This window comes from Wasmannia auropunctata, unplaced genomic scaffold (genome assembly GCF_000956235.1).
Source record: "Wasmannia auropunctata unplaced genomic scaffold, wasmannia.A_1.0 LD336028.1, whole genome shotgun sequence".
In the NCBI taxonomy this organism is placed as follows: Eukaryota; Metazoa; Arthropoda; class Insecta; order Hymenoptera; family Formicidae; genus Wasmannia; species Wasmannia auropunctata.
Genome location: NW_012026862.1, coordinates 260,385 through 286,505, shown reverse-complemented (window position 1 = coordinate 286,505; position 26,121 = coordinate 260,385). Strand labels below are relative to the sequence as shown.

The 26,121-nt window shown below is 45.2% G+C and overlaps 2 protein-coding genes across 3 annotated transcripts in view; both read right to left on the bottom strand.

The window, feature by feature from the left end:
* Nucleotides 1-1,970: 1,970 nt before the first annotated feature.
* LOC105452589 (formin-2-like) lies at nucleotides 1,971-13,338 on the bottom strand. Of its 2 annotated transcripts, none has more exons than XM_011693846.1 (11): nucleotides 13,219-13,338; nucleotides 10,244-10,764; nucleotides 9,555-9,975; nucleotides 9,001-9,207; nucleotides 7,428-7,498; nucleotides 6,098-7,343; nucleotides 5,840-5,964; nucleotides 5,461-5,745; nucleotides 4,830-5,367; nucleotides 3,379-3,632; nucleotides 1,971-3,303 (listed from the first exon to the last, which is right to left on the bottom strand). In XM_011693846.1, exons 2-11 carry the CDS (start codon nucleotides 10,685-10,687, stop codon nucleotides 3,142-3,144), a joined length of 3,753 nt encoding a protein of 1,250 aa, XP_011692148.1. In that variant the 5' UTR covers nucleotides 10,688-10,764; nucleotides 13,219-13,338; the 3' UTR covers nucleotides 1,971-3,141. The 2 variants fall into 2 exon arrangements, with proteins under 2 accessions (XP_011692148.1, XP_011692147.1); XM_011693845.1 differs by lacking the exon at nucleotides 13,219-13,338 and adding an exon at nucleotides 11,909-12,475.
* Nucleotides 13,339-19,368: 6,030 nt separating this feature from the next.
* Nucleotides 19,369-26,121, bottom strand: part of LOC105452588 (hemicentin-1-like) — a 25,866-nt gene continuing 19,113 nt past the window's right edge. Inside the window, exons 2-7 of the mRNA XM_011693843.1 lie at nucleotides 23,528-24,986; nucleotides 21,775-23,003; nucleotides 20,858-21,026; nucleotides 20,536-20,714; nucleotides 20,150-20,425; nucleotides 19,369-19,819 (exon numbers count right to left, since the gene is read on the bottom strand). Of these exons, the coding sequence (XP_011692145.1) occupies nucleotides 19,665-19,819; nucleotides 20,150-20,425; nucleotides 20,536-20,714; nucleotides 20,858-21,026; nucleotides 21,775-23,003; nucleotides 23,528-24,986 (3,467 nt within the window). The 3' untranslated portion in view covers nucleotides 19,369-19,664. The remainder of the gene's footprint in view (nucleotides 19,820-20,149; nucleotides 20,426-20,535; nucleotides 20,715-20,857; nucleotides 21,027-21,774; nucleotides 23,004-23,527; nucleotides 24,987-26,121) is intronic.

Here is a 26,121-nt window from a genome sequence, read left to right as displayed (position 1 = left end):
TATCCCCTGTGTGCCTTGTCGACTCAGTTATCTTTATTTTTCTGGAAGATATGAATTTTTAAACATTGGGGAAAAGAGGCTTCAACGCAGGTAACACGGCAATTTTAAGATAGGATTGTAAAACAATTATTCTTTAAAATCTAAGAAAAATAAAATTAAAGGAAATTGCACTGTAGTCTCGCATTTTTAATTTTTTAAAATATGCTTTGCTATACATTTAGCTTTAAAAAAAAACTGTATATACATATATTTCTTGTCTCTTACCCTTTGTATTAAAATCGTGTGTCTGATTGAGATACGGTTTTTTTGTAGAAATTAATTTACAATTGCTAATTTATTAGTGGCAAAAGTATGCTTGTATAACCACTACCTTACACGTCGCGAGTTCACCGAACACTGGTGACACTATCAAATCTCATAATATACGATGTCATAAAAACAAATTGTAAAGATCATGAGAAATTTAGTCAACTATTATGAAATGATTCATACTCAAGTTATCAAATTAACAACTTTAACAGTGTCATACTGATGCTCGTTACGGATATCTGTTTATATACGTGTTCTTTTTGTTAAAATAAAAAGCAAGTTACAAATTCAGCAGAGGATTATTCGGATTTAAAATCTTAATTTTTATATTTAAAAATATTTAAATAACGTTTCCTAAAATACTCTGTCAGTTTAAAATAAGTATATAAACGTTAATGTAAAAAATTTTATGTAAAGTGTCTAATAAATCGTATTGTATACATATTTTCTTGTATATTAAAAGAATATTTGAAGACATATTTAAATATTACTTTTTTAATAACTCACCTTTGACATTAAACCTGTCGATAAAATTACAAATAACGATATATTCTTTGTAACTATAATTATGCGTATTAAGGCGACGAATTATTAATATTACAAATATGTTAAGGTAGTACACTCGCAAATTCAAAATATTGAGAATTTCTTGAAATTGAAACTATATGTTGTACTAGAAGTCGTTGACACGCTTGTGCAATTAGAATGAGATTGACCATCTCAATACTGAGATATAAGCAATTAAAAATTGCATTTTTTATACGTGTCGCCTATACAAAGTTGATAAAACTGTCGCGTTTATTTTTGTAGGGCTTAAACTAGCATTGAGATTTTAATAAAAAACGAGTATGTGATGAAAGGATATGAAACGGATATTATGAAAAAAATTCATAATTTTTTACCATTTAGTTTGGAAAATAGAGCCTTTAAAAAAATATAATTTTCGATTTTTATTGACATATGGAGGCGAGTGAAGGAGGCAGCCAGTCGAGCTGCGTTAGTCTGCGTCTGTCTGAATTAATTTTTTCTGCGTGTGCGTGCGGTCTATGGACAGGCACAACCAAATGTTTTTTCTCACTGGCGGCAATGGGAATATCGCCACCGAGCGCGCGAAAAGACCTAACTTTTGGATGGTATTGTCGCGAGTGTACTACCTTAACATAACTGATTTTGCCATTTTGAAAGAAGACCAAACATTAAACTATAGGTAATACTAATACCTGCAATATTATAAAATATGCTACGTAACCAAATTTTAAGTACATAAAAAGTGATCCGGTAGGTAAATAAACAAATAATAACAGCATTGTTAAACACAGATTTCTATACATACAGCATAGAAATTTGTGATTCTTGAATGATATAAATTCTTGCTAAAATAGATTAAATTTATAATTCTCAAATTTTATAAATACATGATTTAAATATATGTTATAAATAAAAATGCACAGTCGAGAAATGAAATCATGAGGCCTATTTTTTTTAATTGAACTTACATTGTTCACCTTTTCTCTTTTTTTCTCTAACATAGAGAAAAAAAAGAGGAAAGCTGAACCGTGCCAGAAGTTTAGCTAAAAGAACAGGCCTGTGGAGTTAGATGATCCAAAAACTTTTAAACCAGGCAGTAGAATAAATTTTAGATCCATGTTTTTTCTATTTTTTATAACGAAATTTTTATTAAACAACATCAATAATTCGTATTATTAACATTTTATGTACACTCTTATTAATCCATGACAATCTAGTATAAATTAACACAAACAAATAAATAAATAAATAAATAAATAGATAGCGAAAATTAACAACAATCATCACGATCGATATTCCTTTTTCTTCGAAATTCTTCAGCGCAGAGTAACGAAAGTTGGCGAAATAAATGTAATATAAAGAGGCACAAAGTTTTTCACTTCTAGAATTATCATGGACGTTTACAGTACAGGTATATCCTCTTTAGTTTCTTTTTCTGCAGCTTCCTACAATTTTCTTTAGAGCATTGCGTCATCATTTTGTCAAATGCAAAAAGTGTAAGAAATTGCAACTAAAAAGAACAGACCTTGTTTACGGCCTTTTTTTATCACTAAATATCAATTGCCGATGCGCTTTCTAAATCGCTCGGAACAATGTATTGTATAAAGAGATGGCAATGCGTTCATAAGTAATACCCGTAAAGTCATCGTCAGACTATAAATACTTTTTTTTTAATATACGGTAGTAATAATTAATAAATTTTTCACGAACGTTTCTACTTAAATATACATTGTCGTTTTAGTGCACTGTTAACATTTCAGTCTGTAACTATAATAGCGTAGAATCTTATTGATTGGATGCTTAAGGACGTTTCGCGATCGGCGATCCATATCATACTTGAATCAAAACCGATCGCATTTCGTTGCGTGAATTTCGAATGTCCTCCATATTTTTTTCTTATAATAATTGAGATTGAAATTTAAATTTAAAATTACCCTTATTTTTTGAGCACTCTGAGATTTTTCTTTGAAAAGTCGTTTCTCAAGTTGCATTATTTTAAATGCAAAGTTTATAATAATTTTTTTTTTAAGCAAAACGGATAAGTAGATTTTTCAAATTTTATGTAATAATAAATATAAATAATTTGTGCAAAACAAAACCGCTTTGAAACTATACAAAATTTGTATCTCGCAATATCATTATTTTCGATTCAAAAATAATAAGTATAAATTAGAAATTAATATACAATCAAACTCCCTTGGATTGACAGTATTAAAGGGTATTATTTATGCAAAATTTAGCGAATATGATTGTACGTATAAACTGTTAATCAACTTCTTAATCATTTTCAATTTGTGGACGAGACTACCTTTGAGTATGTTTCTTATGCGTAAGTTTTTGTAATTTCGCTTTCAATCCGTGCGGATTTAATTTTACTCTCACGACGTCAGATTTGCTTTCGAACTTTTTGCGAACTTCCTCCATTCGTTCCTTTCGTATTCGCAGCTGCTCCCTCTTCCAGATATCCTGAAAAAAATGCGATCCGTCATATATAATTTGCTCGCTCAGCAATTTCGAACACTGTGAATTAATGATATGTACCTTAAAGTCCCGGCAGAAACCGAGCCACAGATTGAAGAAATCGTAAGGTTCTGCAGTTTCCAACGTGGAGCCTTTAGGAATAAACTGATAAAACTTCATCACAGCTTTGAATTTGTTTTTAGCCTCCAGTAGATCTTCTTTCTCGCTTGCCAATTCGGTATTCGCCTTCTTCACAAAGGAGTCTACTTTCTTTTTGAATATTTTGGACGTAGATGGATCCGCTTCTACGATTGTACTACACATTTGTGCACATGCTGAAACAATTTAATTTCTTGTTCTATCTTGTTTATTTACATAAATCATATGTAAAGATTATCCAAATAAAATAAACGAGTAAGAAAAATATAAAAAAACAGTTACTTCATAAATGCAACAGTTTCGCGTCATTTGCACTCGCTTTCTTAGTGCAAATTAATATAAAAATAGTAACAAAATTAAATTTTTAGTTCTTTTTAAATAATTTAATTTTAGTAAAAATTGAAAGTGCTATATATAACTTGTATATTAATCATTATGATGTATGTATAAGAATTTATATTCATTTTTTATTTATAAAACATAAAGTTGCTTAAAAGATTTGATAGATATAAAAAATCGATATACATATAATTATAAATATCAGATTTTCTATCTAAAATAGTCAAAAAATTTTACATATTTAAATTGTATAGGAAGATGTAAAACAATCGAATATTTTAAGTAGAAAATCTGATATATGTGATTGTATTGATTTTTCCCGATCCGACAGATTCGTGATCACAGAACCTCTTCAAAATTTGACCGTTCGGAATCGGCGTTAAAATGTAGGTCCCATATGCCTGTGCATCACTTTGTGCATGCACCATAAGCATAGAGTGAGATAAAAACAGACTTTAAGCCTGTTACATAAAGAAGAAAAAAAAGAAAAAATAGATAATATAAATTACAATAAATATCAGATTTTCTATCTAAAATACTCGATTTTACATATTTAAAGTATAATACTGAGTATTTTAGGTAGAAAATCTGACATTCATTGTAATTTATATCGATTCTTTTCTATTTTTTCCTCTTGTAATAAGACTTATAGCCTGTTTTTATCTCACTCTATGTCTATGATGCGCGCGTAAGATGACACACAGGCATAAGGAACATTTTAACCAAAATTTGGCCGGTTCCGAACGGCCAAATTTTAAGGAAGTTCTGTGATCAAGAATATTCTCGTGGTTTTTGCCGAGGAGAGACACAAGCGTGTGAAAATATTTTGGTTCTGCAAAAGTCAAACACCTAGGACCTCTGGCTTGGCAGAGCGGCATGTTGTCTGCCAACCCACGCTCGCTTTCTCTGTTCGATTCTTTCATATCTGTCAAATCTTTTAAACAATATGCTTTATGAATAAAAAAATGGATGTAAATATTTTCGATTGGTGTAATATTGGAAATATTATTATACACATAATACCACGTACACACCTTGTAATTCTTTGTCCAGTCTATCCAGTTCTTTAGCAATATCATCGAACTTGATCGTGGATGCGGCTTCTACGTCAGCCGCCTCAGGCACAGGTAAAGGCAATGGCTCCTCGAAATTATGATCCTTTTCCTGGGACAATTTCGCATTGACGACGTAGTGCAGCAAGGTGACGCCGGGTACGTTGGACTTGACGTCTTTCAGTTTGCCGAGGATTTCTAGGCCGAAGCCGTCAGCCTGGCCGCGCATCATATTTCCGCCGTTCATGTAATTGCCCAAGGTCAGTATGATGGCCATTACTTTCTTCAGAGGCTCGGAATTGATCAGAAAGTCGCAGGTGGTTCGCACGTTGTTCAATTTGTACGAAACCGACGATATCGCGTCTTGGAACTCCGACTGCAACATCAGGCAGGCTATCCTTTCGGAGAAGTGATTTATACCGGACAGTCGTTTGAGAAAGAATTCTGGTTGATCGAGAGGAACGTCCGGAAAAGTTGCTTCGTGAATTGCAATTTCTTCTATTTCCTTTTGCGTCGGTTTCTACAAATCAGAAAAAAAAAATGAAAAAGTTGTGGATTTCGTACGAAAAGCCTGCATTTTTATAATTAGATTTTTATCTCAAGGTTTACTCACAATCTCGTAGATTTGTTGCAATGCTTCTAAACTGATTACACTTGTGTCTAAATTATAGGCCGCATTTTCGATCTCGCTAAAATCAATGTGTAGACTCTTTTCAAGAATTCCCACCATTTTCGAACGCTTCGAATCAAGTATCTTCGCGGGTTGGATCTTGGAACTTTTAGGCGTCCCCTCGCTCTTCTTGGCCGGATTCCTCTCTCTCACTTGCCTCGAAAATAAATCAGCGAATTCTTTCATATTTAAAGTCTCCTCCTCCGTAAGTTCCAACCACAGAGGCACCTAAGATAAGACAGCATTAAAAAAGCCATTCTTGAAGAAATCATTATTTTACTTCATATAGCAAATTTTATTACATTCATACTCCTTGTTTTACCTGGGGTGACAAATCTGAAGCACTATCTACTGGAGGCTGACTGGCCGCAGCAACTGGCACCAAAATCCTCGTCCAGTAAAGTGGCTTCATAGGCACATCAGGATTTAAAGGTTGCTTTCTCATAACTATAAAAGCGAGGCACTTGTGTTACGCGGTGCAAAATCGGCATCCAAAAACCGAGAGGAGTGTACAGCGTACTCTCGATTAACGAAAGGAATTATCGAGAGTACTCTGTACTTTTGAAATCGTGATACCTACTGGCTCTGCTCGGCGGATTCCATCCTCCGACCGGTGGAGCGGGCAGAGGACAGGGTCCCAATGCCCCGGGGGGTGGCGGCGGTGCCATAGGAGGTGGTGGAGGACCCGCACCCGAACCTCCGATGGGAGGCGGAGGTGGCGGAGGTATACCATCCTGCATAGGCGTGCCCGGTGGCGGCGGCGGCGGTGGTGGGCCAGTTCCGGGTAACGGTGGCGGCGGTGGAGGCATCGCGTCGATAGCACCCGCGAGTGATGGTGGCGGAGGAGGAGGCGGCGGCGGTATCCCGCACATGTTCAACATCGGCGTAGGCGGCGGCGGTGGCGGAGGAGGTACGGTGATCATAGACATCTCGCACGTCGCGCTTTGAGGAGGCATAGGTGGCGGCGGCGGAGGAGGTATGCCACTCTCGAGGCTCTGCACCGGTTTGCACGGAAACGCGGACGGAGGCGGCGGCGGTGGAGGAATCATGTTTTGCAGAGGAGACGGCGGAGCTATCGCGCTTATGATGGCTTGCATAGGCGGAGGTGGAGGAATGGGTATCGTACTCGTGGTACTCGGCGTGGGTGGCGGCGGTGATGGGGCGGGCGGCGGGGATGGATATGTGCTTATGGTGCTTTGCGTCGAAAGGGGGGTAGGTGGCGGCGGGGGTGTCGGTATCCTAGGAACGTCCGTCAATTGCGATGATGGAACTGTCCTCTCGCCGGCACGCACCGTTTCGGTGGCGAGCGCGTACGGGGACGGCGGCGGCGGTGGCGGCGGGATAAAAGACGTCGAGACAGATCTGCTCTTCGAGACTGCCTCCGGTGGTAATGGAGGTGGTGGGCACGGCACCAGATTTTCGCTAGGCGCGTTTCCTTGACTACTACGCGATAAGCACGACCGATCGACCTTGTCGATCGACGTGGAGGAAAGCACAGTCATCTTGACTTGTTCGAGATCTGCGACATCACTTCTGATCGTTGACGATCTAACGCTATCTAAGTTGCTCGCCTCACTGGCGTTCCCATCGACCGGTGATATGCTTCTCGGTGATGTCTGAGTAGACTGGCCCCTGGTGCTTATCTGCCGGTCTACAACAGATGTCTCGCGCAGCCGTTTGATCTCATCTTTCAGCTTCGTCACCTCTTCCTCGTACAGATGAATATCCTTTAGCATAGGGTGTTCACAGATTTGGCTCGATTTAGTTTTTCGAACTAAGTTCGAATAAAGTTCATCTGCCAACGCGCAGGTGCCTGTCCGATCTATCTGATTAAAACAAAACATTCCGAAAGTGAGTAATCGTTACAAATGTTGATTGCGGGTCAAATTAAATAGAGATCAAGATCTTACCATGGACGTAAAGTTCTTCTTCGCATCTTTGTCTGGTAGCACAGAAGTCAGACAGACTGGCAGTTCATGTTCTGAAAATTCCATTAATACACGAAATATAAAATTAGCCTTCTTATCAATAACGATAAAAAGCTTAGCAAATAATTTTTCTCGATTAAGCCACAGAATACTTTTGCCCTCTTGAATCTGTCACTTGATGAATCTTTCGCGAGTACAAAATTTCTGGACGAGCAACCGTTTTCTTTCAACTTTAAGCTTTATATGAGCAGAGGCATTTGCCGACGCTTATATCTTTATGAACTTTGTGATCTGTCCTAATTAATGATGCATGTTGTGAAAGCGACGCGCGACTCTTTATCAACATGTAGTTCTTATCTCGTTTTATATTCAAGATGAACGACTCCTTTATGTATACCTTATCTTCTAATCACTTTATCGCTAATGCAATTACTCTAAGAGAATATTATATAAAAATCGTGTCGGTAAACAACGCGTGACGTATGTAAAACTCTGGACATTTCTGCAAACGCTCAAACTCCTTGCAACGTCGCGGATTGAAAAAAAAAAGGGAACTCTTCAAGGACCCCGTTTGGGAAATCGTCAGTGTCATCTACGCACTGGTCATCGAAATTGCAATTTCAAAAATTACAAATTAAAATATTACGCTGTTTTAAACATATCTTTTCAACCACGACGTTGACTCACACGTACGCGCAAATAAACACACTCTCGTCTCCTTCCCGCGATCACTCTTCGATCTCGCGTCCATTCGAATTACGATGTCCGACACTCGCTCATCCCGCGACCGTCTCGCAGATTTTATTTCCGCCCCGGATATTTTGCCGCGCGCCGCTCCGCAAGTAACTACCGCATCTCGCTCGGCGAACAGGCACGGGAAACACGAGAGAATCCGAACTGAACCCTGCGAACCGCCCCATCGATAAGACTTATCGGCGAACAAGCGCGTGTTTGATTCGCGCGTATCACTCGCTGTAACCTCGGGCTACGAATGATTATTTGGAGGCCGTGTTTTAAAAAACACCTAATCGACGCCGCCGACGATGAAAGAGGCTGATTGTCCTTATCGTCGTGTTCCACCTTAATTGCCGATCATCACGATCGTGACGATTATCGTTATCCATCAGTCTTACAAGCGGTCGCGATTTTTCGCGAACCGCTTTGGCGCATTGCGTCACCGCGCGAGCAAAAGGTACGCCGCCGCTGCCGCGTATTTACTCATCGCAACGTTATCGCGCGCCTTCTCTTCCGTCACGAGATAAGACTCGCGTTAGACTCGCAATCGTCAATGCGTGACGACTTCTAGGTCGTACGCTGACCTGCAAGTGTAGTCGTTATAAAAGTAGTTCTATCTTGGAAATGCCTCGTCATTTTTTATGCCCCGGATTCGCGAGAATCCGAAGCCGTAGAGAGCCTACATCTTACGTGCATGTTTTCCGCTTTCGAAAAGCTCTCTGCTATCATTTCTCTTAAGAAAAGATTAAATCATAAAAAAATTGCGACACACATGTCTCGTCTCAAACGATCCCTCATCTCGATCGCGCGTTTCTCTCACCTTCGGATTGCTTGTGGCGATCCGTCCTCTGATAAACGATACTCTTGGAACTTTTTCTTTTCTTGGCGCTACTTCGATCCAAGGTCAAGCTGGCCACTCTTCTCAGCACTCTACCTCTGCTCGTGGGAAGCTCGCAGACACTGTGTCGCCTCTGCGGAGTACGTGGACTCGGTTCCGATATTGCACTCTTCTCGCTCGACGTTACGCCTAAAAATGAAATATTTTCGTTTGAGAGACGTCGATGAAACCGGAGCTTGAGTGAGTCATGTTGACTTATTGTTAAGTCCAATGTGCACGCACCACACTCGTTTCACACAATACCACACCTATTCAAGGTATACACGATTTGTACCGATGACATCGCAAATCTATGTTGTTAACTGCACGAACTTATAACCACGTTACACAGACTGTTACACGCGTTTTGCATAACCATTTTACATAAGCCATCGTCAACTTACTCAGTTTTTTAATAGCGCAGTTAATTGCTCGGAAAAATTACGTAAAAACGCGATGCTTGTTCAAAATAACGAAATTAATGAAATTATCCTCACTTCGGGGACTCATCACTGAGAGATGGATCTTCTTGTGCTTCGAGATCGTGAACGAAGCTTTCTCTTCCTTGCCGTCGATCGTCTCCGGAATCGGTTTACGTTTCACTACTTCCGGTCTCGTGGCCGCCGTGACCGGACTCATGGTGAGCTCGCCGGGATCGGTGAAGACGCTGTCGCTGGAGGACTCCTGGCTCGGCGGCGTCGGCATTTCCGTCACGACCAGGCCCTTGTTCGCCAAACGCCACGAATCGGTCACCAGCAGTGGTGGCAGCTGGGTCGTCTGCGGTGTCGTCGGCGTCTGGCCTGGCGTCGTCGTCGACGCCGTGGTACTCGAGCGAAAAGACTCCGTCGTCGTTACGCATGGCTTCGCCGTTGTTGCAGTATCCTTGCGACATTCAGGCTCTACACTCTCCTGCGTGTCCTAATTACACAAAATGATTTTACACTACGACTCACTCAAGTCAAGGTGCTGTAGCATTCTTTTTTTTCTATCGTACGATCAGAGACATTTCGATTTTTCCGATTTGCATTTCTCGCGAGAAATTACAGATTAATTACATCTTTGTTCTTTAGTACTTATTTCAGTATGTTAAACTGTATATACGAGATAACCTTGCCTTTGAAGAGACCTTTATCCAATCGATAATTTGCTAATTCATCTTGACAGAAAAAAATGCGGTACCAAATACCTTGGGTAACACCACTATCGGTGGCGGCGGCGGTGCCTGTCTCTTGCCCGGCGTGTGCACCTTCTCGAAGCTGATCTTGATCGGCTCGCGATGCTCATCGCGTCTCTTCGGAACTTCGGGCGGTTGGTCCCGCTTCTCCTTCTTCTGGTCCTCCTTCTTCTGGTCCTCCTTCTTCTGGTCCTCGGTCGCCTCGGGCTCCGCGATGACGTCCGTGGACGCGGACGCGGACGTCGGCACCGGCGGCGCAGCCTCCTTCTTCTTCTGCTTCTTCTTGCTGTCGCTCTGTAGATTACCCATCGTGCTGGGCAGTTGTGGCAGGCCTTCTAGGTTGCCCCAGTAGAGCAGACGGATGTTGTTGACCCAGAGATGGAAGAAGTCCGACAGCTTTGATCGCGGCGGCCGCGCCTGGGCCGCGGCTGCGCCTTGACCATGGCGGGCCTGCATCCGTGGTCGATAATCGGGAGCTGCGACACCCGCGATCACGGCGTCGTCGTTCAGACGCTCTCGCCGCGCGTCGACCGCTGCGAAAGCAAACACGAGGGGTTGTCACTACCTTGCAAATTTTTCCGATTCGCTCGGTGACTTGAACTCAATAATACGATTACGCATCTGAGACCATCTTAATTAAGCTTAATTAAGCTGACTTAGCAGTAGTTCTATAGTTAACTAAATTTTCGTATATAGCAAATAAAATCATATCTTGAAATCTTACATTAGGATTAATTAGAGATTAATTAATTAAAGTAGAAAATTAATTTAATTAATCGTTTCACCTTATACCTTGTATTTCACTCGGATTGCGCATGATCTTAAAATTAAAGACATGAATAATAAACAGCAATCTACGTAAATCGCTTACAAAAAATGTATAAGTAATAAAACAACAATAACTTCAAGCCGCTGTGTAAATAAATAGCAATCTATATTTCAATGTCGCATTAACGTTTGAGTGTACTCTTCGGTGCTTCATAAATTAAGTAAATGTCAAGATCAGATCAGCACTAAATGAGCGACGAGATCTTGAATATTTAAAGCAATACTCACACATATGCGGAACAAGAATAAGAAGGGAAATGTGAACTGACGTTGTGTCTGACAATGAGTCAAATAGACCTTGAATTACCTCGATAAACTGAATATTTCTTGGATATCGTTGCGTAATCGGATATTGACAGTGCCAATATTAATAACCTTTATGTCATACGCGGTAACCAAGCGATACGGCGGCGGCGCGCGGCGTGTGCTATCGTCTGAGCACTGACTGTGAATGTGCCCGTATAACACGACAACGACATCGATCTGTTATTACCGGGGCACGTTGGTGTCATTGGCAACTATTATTATCTTGAACTCTTGGGATTGATCGGACAATTTTTCTATGGTACGGGGGAAAAATGAAAGCAAAAACTTTTACACGGATTTAATTGCGTCGCGATCATATTACTATAATAATATCGCAATTTCTTTTTCGAGATGAGATATATGAAAGAGTACGAAATTTTCGCATAGTATCCAAAATGATCAATGATAAAGGATCGTAAAATCTACCGTCAATTATAATAATACATTCTCTATGTATTCAGCAGTATTGGAATTGGTTGAATACGGGTCTTTGTGTCGCGAGCGAAATAAAACTATGTGTCGATAGCTTACAACGATACGTACGAGTAGTATGATGCATAGATAAAGTCTGGACTATAGGATACGTCCGAAATCCGGGCATTTGTCGACGATAACTTTTCCGGTGAAGAAACGAGACTTCCCGGATATTCCTGAAATTTTTCGCGTCTTGATTCATAGAAGAGTCGTCGCACAAAACTGATCTCTTGTAAGATTTACGCTCGGATTATCAGCATATGCGCGAGCAGAATGCCGTGTGTCGCGGAATGCAAAGATATTTTTCTCGATACAGCACTTATTTCGATTTCGTGGCCAATAAATCTGTTATATCTTCTCGCTTATATCGACGTTATTCTTCTTGAAATCAGCTTCTATTTTGCGTCGTGTCGTGCATTAGTGCTCGATAATTGTATAGAATATTAATAAATATATTTAATAAACAAAATTTTCTTTTCTTCCTCACACACGAAAGATACACATAACGTTTCTGAAGCACCAAAACTACGAGATTAAGACTTCGGAGTAGAGATTCGATGCGCCACGTGGTGACGTCGGTCACGCGACTAGAATGTGGTACCTATATTACCATTGGTGCCTATATTCGCACTGTTGCCTATTATGCCTCGGAAAATCAATTTCGGGGGATACTTCAAGGACAAGAAATAATACAGACATTCTTCGTTCTATATAGTGAGTCGAGGACAGTTTTCAATCAAAAGTTGTTATGTGCGCAGCACCTTTAGTGAATTACGATTAAGACAAAATTAATCAATCACGATCAGACAATTAATCTATTTTTAATTAAAAACTTTCAGTAAGCTCTTTGAATATTTCACCGTCGATCTTGCAGATTTGCGATCTTCATAATTAATCATTTTGGAGCATTTATTATATTATAAATTAAAATAAAGTTCTAATATATAAAAAAGACTTTTATTTTATTTTACACTCGACAAAATAAAGGAAAAAAAATTTAATTATCACGTATCTGAACATGTAAAAATAGTATACTTACAATTAACAGATATACGGACATTCCATTAAAGGAATATTTAACCGACCAAATTTTGTTCATCGACATCATTTATAATACCCGATACTCGCGGGACCGAGAACGCGGGAAAGCTCGATGATGTTGGTGCCGTGCAGCACTAGTTCCGTATAACGTTATTACAATCATAACGAATTAAAATCACTGTCAGAATTTCGAAGATTACGAGCATGCTCGGTAAGAGCCTCGGCGCGTCAGAGCGGCTACATATCAACGTTAGAAGCGTGCCGTATAATTCGGCGCGACGGAGGGAGGAGAGCGTTGCGCGTCTCGATCTCTCCCCCGTGCTCCTGTACTCCCTTACCTGATTTTCTCACGTTTCGACAGCAACGTCAGCATGTTACGCGTTGCACCGTGCGGTTCGCGCGTGCCACTGGAAACTCGCATCTCGCCCTTTATCGATTGTTCACGGCGACGTGCCGTCCCGCGCATTTTTCACCGGCTCGCTTGCGCCGCGACTGTAAAATATCGCCCTCGGTTTCCGAGGGAAACGCGCGGGGGATATCGCACAGGGTGAAAAGCGTTTCGAGCGTTTTATCGAGCATGCACCCGAGGTGGGAGTACAGAGAGAGGCCCGAACGGACGGCGCAAGCTCGCGCCATCGAGCCCCGCGAGGTCGATGTCTCGATGGTGAGGTCGACGCGGAGGTGCAACGGCCACCTCTCGATAGTACGTAACCCGTCGTGATATAAATCGCACGCGGGAATCTGGGATCCGATTCTCCATAAATTCCTGTTTGGATACGCTGAACTTTTGCCCAGAAAATATATCGAAGCGTAAACGCTCGAGATACCACGAACGTTATGATTAAAAGATATAAACTGAAAAAGAAGAAAAGAAAATTTATTCAAGAAATCTCCTTCTTTTTTGCAACCTTCGCAAAGCGAAAGAAAACGCGATTGCAGTTTCCTGAGTCGACTCGCGAAATGTACGTAAGCGAAATGAGGAAAAAATCAAAGGCACGGAGGATCGTCGCTTCATCGTTTATTTTATATTGCAACATAAAATTTGTACAAATAATAATTCATTATAATATCATAACTATGATGGGTATTAATTAATATACGAATCTCTCTCTCGTGGATATGCAACGCGTGCACGCACGTGCGCGCGACGCGACGCTGTTAATTAAATATTGCGAGCAGCCGCGCGTGCAGCAGGCACGTGGCACGCGGTGCGTGACGGATCGTCGCGGATCGGCACCGGCGATCGACGCGAAACCGATCCCGATCGGCCGAGAGGCCGACGGAATCTCCTCCGTGAGGATCCGATGTCGTCCCGACTGGCATCCGGCACTCATAGGCATTCCGTTTTTTTTTTCCGCTCGAGACACGCACGGCTCTTCCGGTCCGTTTCCCGGATACGCGTATCCGACTCGTGCGCGTGGACAACTTCGAATGAGATAAATCGATCGTCTCTCGTTTCACATATCGGAGGGTGGGGGAAGGGACTATTTAATTAGTTTAGAGAAACGTACGTCCTCGTATTTACAGCTACTTCGGCGAGCGACGCTTATTCGAGGGGAAACTCTACACAACTTGTTAGCTGCTCGTCCTCGTTACAATCATCTTCTTATAACGTAACATTTTCATTTTTTCTTGTTTTCGTTTTTTTTTTCCATAACGCATGCATATCCGCACACTCACATTCACACATGCACGGCACTCACCTCCTCACACTATCACACTCTATTTCTCCTCGCTCGTATGTACTATGTACAAAATCTCAGGGTAATTCTCGTTCTTCTCCGCGCGTAAGGTAGCGAAAATCGATCGAAACACGGTCTTGTTGGCGTTTCCTGAAATTTATTTAACCCTACATACGCGTGTTTAACGTACATTGTACCCTCTACGATTTTTCGTTGTGCAAAAATATGTCGACTACTTTTTCTCCGTTTCCGTTTTCCGTACCGCCTGTCCCGCCCTGCCACATTCCGGCAGCTCGCACCCCTCTCTCTCTCTCTCTCTCTCGTCGTATATCGCGCGGCGTAGAATTTACATGGCATCCAAATCGAGGTGGCATTGCCGCCGGTGAATGCATCCGTGTCCCTTGAGTAATTGTGCCAAAACGAATAGATTCCGTTTATCTTGAATAGGTATCGGCGCGTCTCGAGACGCGGCACGTCTCCTGCGTAACGTCTAACATCAACTTTCGCTCTATATGAAAGACATGGAAGTAGGAGATTTCCAGCGTGTGTTCCTTCGTACAGCGGTCATACATATCGGTAAAATTACCAAGGAGCGATAAAACAAAATGTAACGTAGGGCAGACCGTGGCGAATATTGGATCAATATAAGTTTCGAAACAGAAAATTATCGATAACTGTTTTAAAATTTACATTGACCCGATTCACCTCGGTTTACCCTAACGCGAGGAAGTGAAAGGAATTTATGTAAATCTAATAATAAACGCCTAATTAAACGTGAATCGAGATGAATCGAGACGAAAAGAGATTGGGGAAAAAAGATAGAGCGTATATAATTAGTAAAGTGCATTTGCAAAAGACCGAACGAACAAGAGGAAGAGATCAAATATTTATTTTTTTTTTCACGCGTAAAACGGAATATTTCAATATTGGATAGCGTATTTAGCGAAGTCAGTAAAAGCGAATTCTCTCGCAGAGAAGATACGTCAGAGAGGAAAATCGGGACGAATAGTAAAAAAAGGAGAAATAAGAAAAAAAATATTACCGCCGTGCGCGGGGCAGTAATGGCCTGACCGACCTCTCACGCTTGATAAATACCGTATTTCATTAGCGAAGTAATCAGCGAAGAAGATTACGTCCAACAAGACTCGTTACGATCGCGTTGTACGTGCAGCACGACATCGTTTTCGGTGGAATACACTTAAAGTATTTGTGTGTTTCTCTCTTTCTCTCTCTTTCTCTCCCCTAATTGCGCCCTACCTAATCGTCGTGGGGTACATCGAGACTAATGGCCACACAGAGCCGCGCAGTGTGTTGTATGTCGATCCGCAATAGACGCGGACGCGCAATCGCAACGGTCGAGACGCGATCGTCCGACCGCGAATGTCTCTCGCGAGATTGCATTATACGAGCAAAATGAGATCACAAACGATATGCGAACGAACGAACGAACGCGCGGCCAAGTCGTTTGCCGTCCCTCTCGCAGAATCGCAGAAGACGACGACAAAACGTGCGGGGATAAACGTGGGGTCGCATGAGCGCGGAGAAACGCGACCGGCGAAATTTTCGCAAAGAGACGAAGAACAGCAAAACTGTGCTGGGCTCAAACCGGATGGACGTTCGTTTTGTTTCAACGGTGGAAACTGTTGAGACGAGCATTTTATAATTTATCGCGCTTATACAGAGCGTTCGTAAAAATATACGACAGAAAGTGGAACATATACTACACTGGCACGTAATACAATGTCGTAATCGATCATTTTAATACGTCGTCAGTTAAATGCAGTACGGCGCTCTCTTTTGTTATATTTTTACGTCTATAGCGCGAGCGAGGGGAAGGGAAACGAAACTTTGCCGGCGCGTTCGATCGACGATACAAAAATAAAATAAAATAAAAAGAAGAGATACATATTTATATATAAATGAAAGGAAACGGGTGGAAGGGGGGAAGGGAGGGGATACAAAAATTCAACAAAAGGCGCCGCGCACGTAATCTCTACACGTCGCGTACAACTATGAAACAGTGTGACGCGTAGAATTCGCACGAACGTAAAAAAAAAAGAGGAGAGTGTGTGTATACATTTAGAGTCTATCGTTAGTCCGAAGTGTCGCCGGGCTGAAACAGCGAAATTCGTCGTCGAGATTTCGTTTCGGCTTCTCTCGATACCGAGAGTTCGCCGCCATCCAACTCGTGACTCGCGGAGCGGCGCGAATGCAATTATAGATCGTCGCGGGGCTCCTTTTATCATTTGTGTTAAGTACATCAGGGAACTCGCTCAATTTTATTTACAGCTGCGTGATGAACACCTCAATGCGCCATCGCCTTCCCGGACAACGCCGAGCGAGAGACCAAGACATTCCCCAGCCCTTACAGAAATTCAATTTAATTGCGAGAAATTACTTATTTATTAAAAGCACCGAACATTTGTTTTCAATGCTTTTAATACTGAAAATAAGTAATCAATTGCTTATACCTTTCGGTATTAAAATTTTTGTAAGGAAGAGGCACAGCTCGAACCGTCCGGATTGTCCGGGTTGTCTCCGTCACGAGGTAGATAACGTTCGAATTGATCGTCTCGCCGATTTCAGCCCGATCGCCCGCACGACGCGGCCGATCTCGATAAAAAATAATAATAATAATAAAAAAAGAAAACAGTCACTCATGCGAAAGAATACATCTCTTACTTATAAACGCCTACGGCTAGTACTTACAAAACCGGTGGCGTTAGTCGCCCCGCGGTCGAGATATATTTATGTAATAGCTCCGATCGGCGCGGCCACGATAAACCGCGATCGCTTGTCGCTTCGAAGAGACGGCGCATCACCCTCTCACACACATACACACTCACACGCTCGTGTATATAAAAGTATAAAATGCATCGAACGCCGCGTCGAGTCTTCAACCGATAGACGTAGTCGGACAGCCTCTTGCGCGTCATTGACTCGCGAGATTCTCCGTTCGACCTGCCCTCATTCTTGAAATATCTTCCTCGCTTATACTTACGACGTCCTTTCTCGCGTGAGCGGCCGGAAATTGATGTGTCCTGGTACTTTAACGCTCCGTATTCGGAGAACGCTCGTGGACACAGTCTCACACGAGGAGTGCCACGCGTTTTTTCTATATATAAAAAAAATACGCTCGAAAACGGAAAGTAATATCCGCAGTCACGCAGAAAAAACAAATGTAAATGCAATAAAATAACCATCGTCGTAATAAAATTTAACAAAACAACATTGCGTGACAGTAATACTTTTGTGACAGTGTCGCGTGGAGAAAATGTCCTTGTGGGCCGCGTCGAGATTGACTAATTAAACGGACAGCGAGTAAACGCATTGAATCCGGGGTGGCAGTTAATCGTCTGAATCAACAACATTGTAAAATATTGATAAAATTGCCGGATTCAAAGCGTCTTAGCGATAAAATAAATAATCAATCTCGAGCGGCTTAAAAATAGGCGGGTCTGAACACTGCGCGCTTTTAGACGATAAACTTCGACTTCTAGGAAGATGTTCGAGTCGGGCTTCTAAAGTTCAACAAAAAATACATACAATTTGAACAATAAATTTTTTTAGACAGTCTCGATTGCCTAGAGTCAGTATTAGCGAAAGTTGGTAAATTATAAATGGGGGCGAGGAAGGCGCCGTCGCGCAAGATGCACCCTCCTCCTTGTCGATGATTGGTAATTCCTCCGTAGGGACCGCATCTTTGATGCTCCTCCGGTAATCTTGGCTCATTCACTCAGCACACGCGCATATACTGATATCACTGCCTGTATAGTCATTGCACTCGAGTACGGTCACTTTCACAATTGCTCCGACAGAATGATCACTCTGAGCGTCTGGACATTGTCGTTGTCGAGAAGTTTGTTGGACCCTTTGAACGATACCTCGTCCTGCTCGAGACTCTCGACGGTCGTGTGCTCGCATCCTTCCGCCTCGGCCCTCTCCTCGCCCGGCGGATCGTCCTCTCGTTCCGCGCTTCCGCTCGCGAGCAGCGATTCGCGAGGCATTTTGATCGCGTCGACCGCCACCGCCGCCGCCGCCGCCGCCGCCGGAACATCCGAGTCGATTGACGCAGGATCAACGTTGTTCTTTGTGCATCCTACCTGCGACCGTTCGCGCGTAATTGGACTCTGCGACGGATCGACGGGTTTTCTGGAAGCGGAACTAGCGGCGAATTCCGGAGATCTCTGATTCCGCGGCGCGCGGGTCGAGTCCGCGTCCGCGCAACGGCTCGTTAACGGCGACCTCCTCGAAGGATCATTCCAGAGACGGCGCAGGGAAAGGCCGGGCGAGAACGGCAAATGCGGTAGCCTCTCCGTGGCTTTGGAAACGTCGAGTTGAGCTCGCGGGCTTCCGCTTAGCACCTTAAAATCCGCAGAACGGGCTCTCGCGTCGACCTCGTCCGGGCAGGCTTGGCCCTCCAAGGACGATGGCCGTTCCAGCAGGCAACCGCCCTCGAACACGTGAGGATTCACGTCGGCGTCCACCTTTAACGTTTCTCCTCGCGACACCCCCGCGGCCTCGTCGAGCAGCTTCGTCGTCGCGTCGCCGTTGTGCTCCTCCGGCTGATCGGCGGCTTCGGGAACGGCCTCCAGGAGGCCCGAACGATCGATCCGTAACGACGACAGGCCGCGCGCGGCCACGTCCTCCGCGCCGGTGAGCACGCAAGGACGCGAACACGTGACGGGATCCGTCTCCGCGATCTCCAGCAATCCGGACTTGTCAATCCGCCGGACCGTCACCGGTGCCGGCGCGCCATCCAGATCCCCGTACGGCGATAGCGCGTGACGATTTCTCGTATAATAGTCCTCTGCGGGCAACAACGACGGGCTACGTCCTCCTAAACCTACGTCGTACGTCGCGCGATGCGGAAAGTGGTGCGGCGGACGCGTCGGAAGACCCAGTTGCGCATTCGCCGTCGCGGCCGTCGCGATCGGCGGCACGGAAGGATTCTCAAGGACGATCTCCATACGGTGGCGATGGCGATGGCGGTGATAGAGGTGATGCGGACGATGCTGCTGCGCCACCGTATGGCATACGGGGGCCTGCTGCTATAGCCAGGTGGTGCGCGTGTTTCCGGCTCGTGAGCCGGTAGGCAGATCTCAAACGATTATCTCGCGGATGATCCTACGCCTATTCGGCGTGGAGTAGCCGGACTCGAGGCTCTCGTCGTACGAGAGGCTGGGCTGCTGCGGCGGCTTCGTGTCCTCGTCGTAATTCTCCTGGTACGGCAAGCCCGACACGTCGTAAGGCGAATCTGTCGGAGGTACAACAGACGATTAATACGAATTTACGAGATTGCGGAAGAAGAGGGTGAATACACGAACGATGGGGGAAGGCGGGTGGGAGGGAGGGAGGGGCGGTGGCAGGCGGGAGAAAGGAAGGACGAAACAAGGCCTCTCCGGAGGGTTGGAGGAGGCACCCGCGAAACAATGTGGTGCAGCCGCGGAAGATCGATGTAACGTACGATATAATCTATAACGCTGCAACCCGGCACGCACACCGGCAATATAGAGACTGTCATTAGAAGCTAGAGCGAACCTGGACGAAGGGAGTCACGTGAAACGATCGTAAGGCTAATACTTACCGACGTGTTTCTGAGACTTGACGACGGTGGCGAAGGGCTCCGTGCAGAACTGCTGCCGGCTCAGATTATGGCTCTCCCTGTAATCCTCACGCTGCGGGAGATAATGAGGATGCGTGGGGTAATCGGACTCCGTGGTACCGTATCCGGCGAGGTCGTACGGCTGATTAACGCCGTTCGCCGCCGCGGATTTCATCTGCCATATGGAGTCCTGCGAGTTGACGGAACCGCCGTTGTTGGAATTCGAGTAACTGTTGTCCATGTAGCCCATGTTCACGCCTGGGAAAAATCGGAAGAGAAACACGTGTAACGTGTATTTGCAGACTTTATCACGTGGCTGTAAACCGATGCGAAAGGAGGGGAAACTTTTCGCGGCCTAAACAATTTACCGTTGATATTGTGATTAGGCTGATGATAACCGTATCCCGATTGCGAGTAAGCGGGCGTCTTTGAATCCTCCAAAGCCAAGGCGTGATCCAGGCTGTGCTCCAGTGCTTTGTTCTCGGCATAATACGGCGGCGGTGGTTGGGTTTGCTGGCCGTTACCTGCCACAAGGCTCGGCCGGACGCTACGAAATAAAGGAGGGAATTCAATGAGCCGTGCCCTTTCTTCGCATTCGAGCTTCGCACGCGAAAGCGACGAATCGTTTAGCCTACGGTCTGAGTATTTCTCATTTGTAACGAGCATTTTTACAGCTTCGAATATACTTACGCGTTCGAGTCCATTTCGTAATCTTTCGCCTTCGTCGCGTGTTTCCGCCGGCATCGGCAAAACAGTAGCAGCAGGGCCGCGAACAGTAGAAAAACTGCACCGCTCACTATCAGGGCGATTAAAGTCGGCGTTCCGAGAGAGCCGGCTTGTGCGATGTAGGATGGTCCAACTGTGAGAAAAAGCGTGCTCGAATTGGAAGAAATTCTCTCGACCAAGATGCAATTTCTAAAATAACTCTCCGCGTTCAAATTGGTATCCCCGACTGTCAAACTATATTTTTCTAGAGTTACATATAAAATAAATGACTGTCAGAGGAAATGCTTATTTAAACTATTATCGTTCCTCTTAAAATATACGATTTATTATTTATTTAAAAAAAATTGTGCATTGTTAATAAACTAGGGAAAATATAACTGTTAACTGGCACATACGGACATTAAGCTAAAAAATGCAACTGCTTTGAAAATTTATTATTAAAAAGGTTTATATTTATAAACTGCGAGAAGAAATATTTTTTGGAAATAAATACCGACGGAAAGTTCCATCGATCGAAAATTATTTCTTTTCAACGTGGTTTAAATTTAGCATTAGCACTTCTTAAAAATACATTTTTATTCATTGTTAAAAAATTTCGCCAAATCGTCAAATTTACAAATTAATGATAAAATTTTAACTCTACAAACAATGTTTGTTTACATTATATTTATTTTAATTGATACATTTACATTTGATACACTTACATTTTATTTTAATTGATCAATATTAAGCTTTAAATCAATTATATCCTAAAGCTTATTAATGCAATTTTCTAATCAATTAAGAAGCTGTAGATTTTGAAACAAATAGTTTTGAAATAAATTTATCAGCATTTGAAAGGATTTTCCCACCGATTACCTTGTATTGTAAGACAAACTTACTTTCAGCTTCCGCGTACTCGCCGCACTTCTGCCGGTCAGCTTTGAGGCACAACCTGACTCTCAGTCGGGGTTCCGAGTCGGCCGTTTCGGGATCGTCCAATACTCCCTCTCTTTGAGTAGGCGCACTTCCGAGAACTTCGAGGTGCCACTCGTCGACAATTCGCCACGAACTATCCGGGCCTCCGTCGAACTTCTCGATAGATGCCACCAACGCCAAGCACGTGGCTCCCACGTTAATAGCGAGCGTGCTACTTTCCGGATCGAAGGTAACTCTAAGCGGTGTGGGTATCTGAGCCACCGCCGTGGTGGCGGTTACCTCGTCGGAATAGTCGGAATGATTTTTGGTGTTGTAGGCCTTCACCTTGAAGGTATAGGTCTGATGTTGCTCGAGGTTTGTCACGTTACACGGATTCGATCGCCGGCAATCGAGCTCGAGCCACTGGCCGGCTGGTCCTCGAGGAGGCGCGCAGTCCGGTGCGACTATCTCGTCACCACCGGCCGCTCTTCTATACGAAACGAAGTATTTCGTGATTGGTAGGCCACCGTCGAAGCCCAACTGCCACAAAAGGGCGACGTACGTGGGTCCGATTTCCATGGCGGTGATGTTGCTCGGTTTCTCCGGCGCACCCTTAGGCTGCAACACGATACTAGGCATGACGATACCTAGAACGTTGGCGGCACGGCAAGTATAATTGCCGTAATCGGACTCGCGGATGTTGGTTATTCTTAGGGTGGACGTATACACGTCGTAGTTGTCGGGCCCGGTGGTGATCTCGTAGTGGCCGTCGCTGGAGGAGCCCTGTAACGTCGCGGAGTTGGTGCCGAAACTCCACTGGAACTCGGGCTTCGGCCACGCCTGAACCTTGCATTTCACCTCGGCGGTGTCCCGGAGATTTGAAGCCACTTTTTCGTGTTGATGGAGAACTATGGGCCCGTGCTCCACCTTGAGCATCATCGTGGACTCGACTTTCTTCACCTCGTTCATGAAGACGCAGGTGTACTTGCCGCGATCGCCCGGCACGATTTCGTCGGTCTGCGGACGAGCGTGACCCAGAAAGCTCAGCGTGGAATTTACGGTTATTACGCTACCGTGGCCCTCCGTATCTGGCGTAAATACTTTGTAGAGCCTCTCGTCGGCCGTTAATTCTTGATCGTCCTTCAGCCAGCGCACGCTAGGCCGCGGTTTGCCCTGCGCTACGCAGGATATTTGGAACGACGACTCGCCGACTCTGCGATAAGCAAGAAGACGTTACATTATTAGGACGGAAGATATATCTTGTTCTACCCGCGAAGCTATTTCATTCGCCGTGCGGCGCATAGTTTCACCGCCGAAGAAGTATGTGGAAGAAAGCAAAACATAAAGTCCGCAGACTTTCTACAATTACGTCAACAACGTTTAGTACGACTTGAAAATTAAAGAGCAAAGTAGATGAAGAAAATACGTCGCGACGTTGTAAAAAGCGAATTGCGCTCGGGGAAATAAATTCTTATTTCTCAATGCATGTAGAATGAAACAATTTCCAAAGTACGCAGCGAATATCACGTCTCCAAAAATATTCGTTTTGCAGAAATCAATATTTCAAGCTTTTTAAAAGCTGCAAGAGTCACAGAATATTAAAAAAAAAAATCAATAATTATTCATACTGCAATTTGCAAAAAGCATTTCGAATAAAAATTGAATTTTTTTTCTGATTCAAAAAAGCGAAAAAAGCGAGATGAAGAAAAATTCTATGCATGATATCTTTTTACTCACTTTCTCGTGACATGGGGCTGCAGCTTGGTGAGTATCTTTGGCGGCTGGTGAACAGTAAGATTTACCGATGCTGCCTCACCGATGCCGATCTCGTTGATGGCGTGGCATTTATAGGTGCCCTCGCTACCAAGGTGCACCGAGTCGATCTCGTACTTCGGGCCGGATGGCGCCTGCATCTGGACCGTGCCACCCTCGCCTACCTTCCACCATTTGTACTGCGGCTCGGGGTAGCCGGCCGGACTGGCCATGCACGTGAGTATCACCCGCGAGCCCTCGACGGCGACCGGCGAGTCCGGGGTTACTCTGGCCGGGCCGGGTTTGTGCCGCACCCGGATCGTCACGCTGGCGAAGGCCGAATGGTTCCTGCGTTCGCCGCCGGTCGGGTGAATCGTGTTCACGGCGCGACACGTGTAGTTGCCGGCGTTGTCCGCGGTGACACGGGTCAGTCGTAGGATCGAGCCTGGCTGTCTGAACTCCGGTCGGCCGTCCCGCAGCCACTCGGTCACGGACGGCATCGGATTGGCGGACACGTTGCAGTGTACGGTCACGCTGTCCTCCACGTCGGCCACCCTGACGCTATCACCCTCGATGGACACTGTCGGCGAATAGAGCACGTCCAGGACCAGGGAGGCCTCGGAGCGCCTGCCGAGGCCGTTGTCCGCCTGGCAGGTGTACCTGCCGACGTCCTGCAGCGTCACCTTGGGTATCACGTGCTCGAGGTGGGTGGCGATGAAACTGCCGTCCCGCCACCAGCGCACCATGCTGACCGGCGGCTTCGAGTCCACGTGGCATCTGAGGGTCGCGGTGCCGTTCACCTCGACCTTGAGTGGGTTCTCCGGGCCGACGGACACGCGCGGATAATAACTGACGTCGAGCGTCACCGAGGCGTCCAGGGTCTCGCCCTCGCGCATCGCGCGGTTTCTCACGACGCACCGGAAACTCGACCGGTCGTCCTCCCGCGTGGGCTCGATCATCAGAGTCTTGCCGGTGTGCAGCAACGTGCTGCTGTTGCCGCGGTACCATTTCACTTCCGGCTCGGGGCTGCCGCCGTAGGTGTTGCACTGCAACTCTAGCCTCTTGCCCTCCGTGGCCAACGCGGAGGTCGGCGATATCGTCGGCGGACCCGGCGCCCTCAGCACCGTCAGGGTGATGTACTTCCTGTGGTAATCGGTGCCGGTGCTGGTGACCTTCAGCCGGCACTCGTACTTGCCGTTGTCGTGCTCGTACGACACGTTCTTAATCTGCAGATCGTAACGGCCCTCCTGCAGGTTCATGTACACCTTGTATCTCGGCGACAGCGAGGTATCCTCGATCGCCGCGTTGTCCAGATTGTTATTCGTGTGCGTCAGCCAGAAGCACGTAACGTTTTCTCGCGGCGGCGGGAATCGGCACTGCAACTGCACCGTCGAGCCCTCGTGCGTGTCCATCTGCGTTTCGTCGACACGCGCTCGAACAGGTGCTGAAAAACAAAAAGAGCATTCGTTGAGGCAACGTCGAAGCCGATTCGAAACTGGTGTATTTCGCAGCGAGCCTCCATTGAGCGAAGATAAAAAAAAAATGAATGCGTCTATATCGGTCTTTAACGCGTGTTTTATATATAATATATTTTTTATGCATTGTAGCCGTTACGCGGTGACAGGCATTAACGGACGATCGATCCGCGTCGTGGCAACCCGATAACCCGGTGACCCGATGAGGAAATCGACCGCACGCGAGAGACGCTCGATGTGTAAGAATCGATCGGCCTTTCCGTCGGTTGCGCTTTACTCGCCTCGCTCGTACACACATTTTCCATTAAGACGGAATAAATTCGCGGACGCGAACAGCAAGCGTCGAACGCCGGCTGCGTGGGACCGCGATAATGGCGATACAAATTACCTGTCGGGAGTCAACCTAGTTTTTGGGTTCACCGACACCCCTCCCCTTCCCCTCCCCCCCGCCCTCCCACCGCTCCCCTCCGTCTAGCCGAGAGTTCGCCTTTTACGCAATTAACGCCGGGCTCTGCGTGCCGTTTCTCGCCCAGCCGTTGACAATACCGATTGTACACGACGAACCCGTGCGTATACCGAGCGTGATTAAAGCAAGTGAGGGAATAATACGCCCGGCATTTAGCGACGCGAAAGGCGTCGGATATTCGCGCCGTGTCGCATTTACGAAATAATGAACAAGGCGAAAACGGTTCGTCGCCAGCTACGGTTTAGTCGCACTGCGAGCTGCGTGAATTCCTGTCTTTACGATGACGACGACGACGACGACGGCGCGCGGCGGCGGCGGCGGCGGCGGCAGCGGCGGCGGTACCGTTAGAGAATATCCGGGCCGTTGGCATTCTCTTCAGAGAAATTGGTTTACCCTCACTCGTGTTTTCACCGTAAACTACCTAATTAAAGCGCGAAGGATGACGATCGTAAAGATTAATTTCGCGGGCGAGTGGAACGCGGAAGGGTCGGAAAAGTTTTATAACTTGAAAATATCTCGTATTAACTCGTCCATTACAATGGCATACGTTCAACTTTAATACCTGCGTGTGTCTATAGAGAGGCACCCATTGTAACGTGCTCTTCGACAACAAGCATTGAACGAGCTCGTTCCCCCCC

What these genes read in the sequence shown, in the direction of transcription:
- LOC105452589 (XM_011693845.1), bottom strand. Translation starts at nt 12,041, where the DNA reads ATGAATCAAGACGCGAAAAATTTCAGGAATATCCGGGAAGTCTCGTTT. An exon ending in GAATCCGCCGAGCAGAGCCA is followed by an intron (nt 5,965 to 6,097) that starts GTAGGTATCACG and finishes TCGCTTTTATAG; the next exon opens with TTATGAGAAAGCAACCTTTA. An exon ending in ACTGGACAAAGAATTACAAG is followed by an intron (nt 3,633 to 4,829) that starts GTGTGTACGTGG and finishes AAATTGTTTCAG; the next exon opens with CATGTGCACAAATGTGTAGT.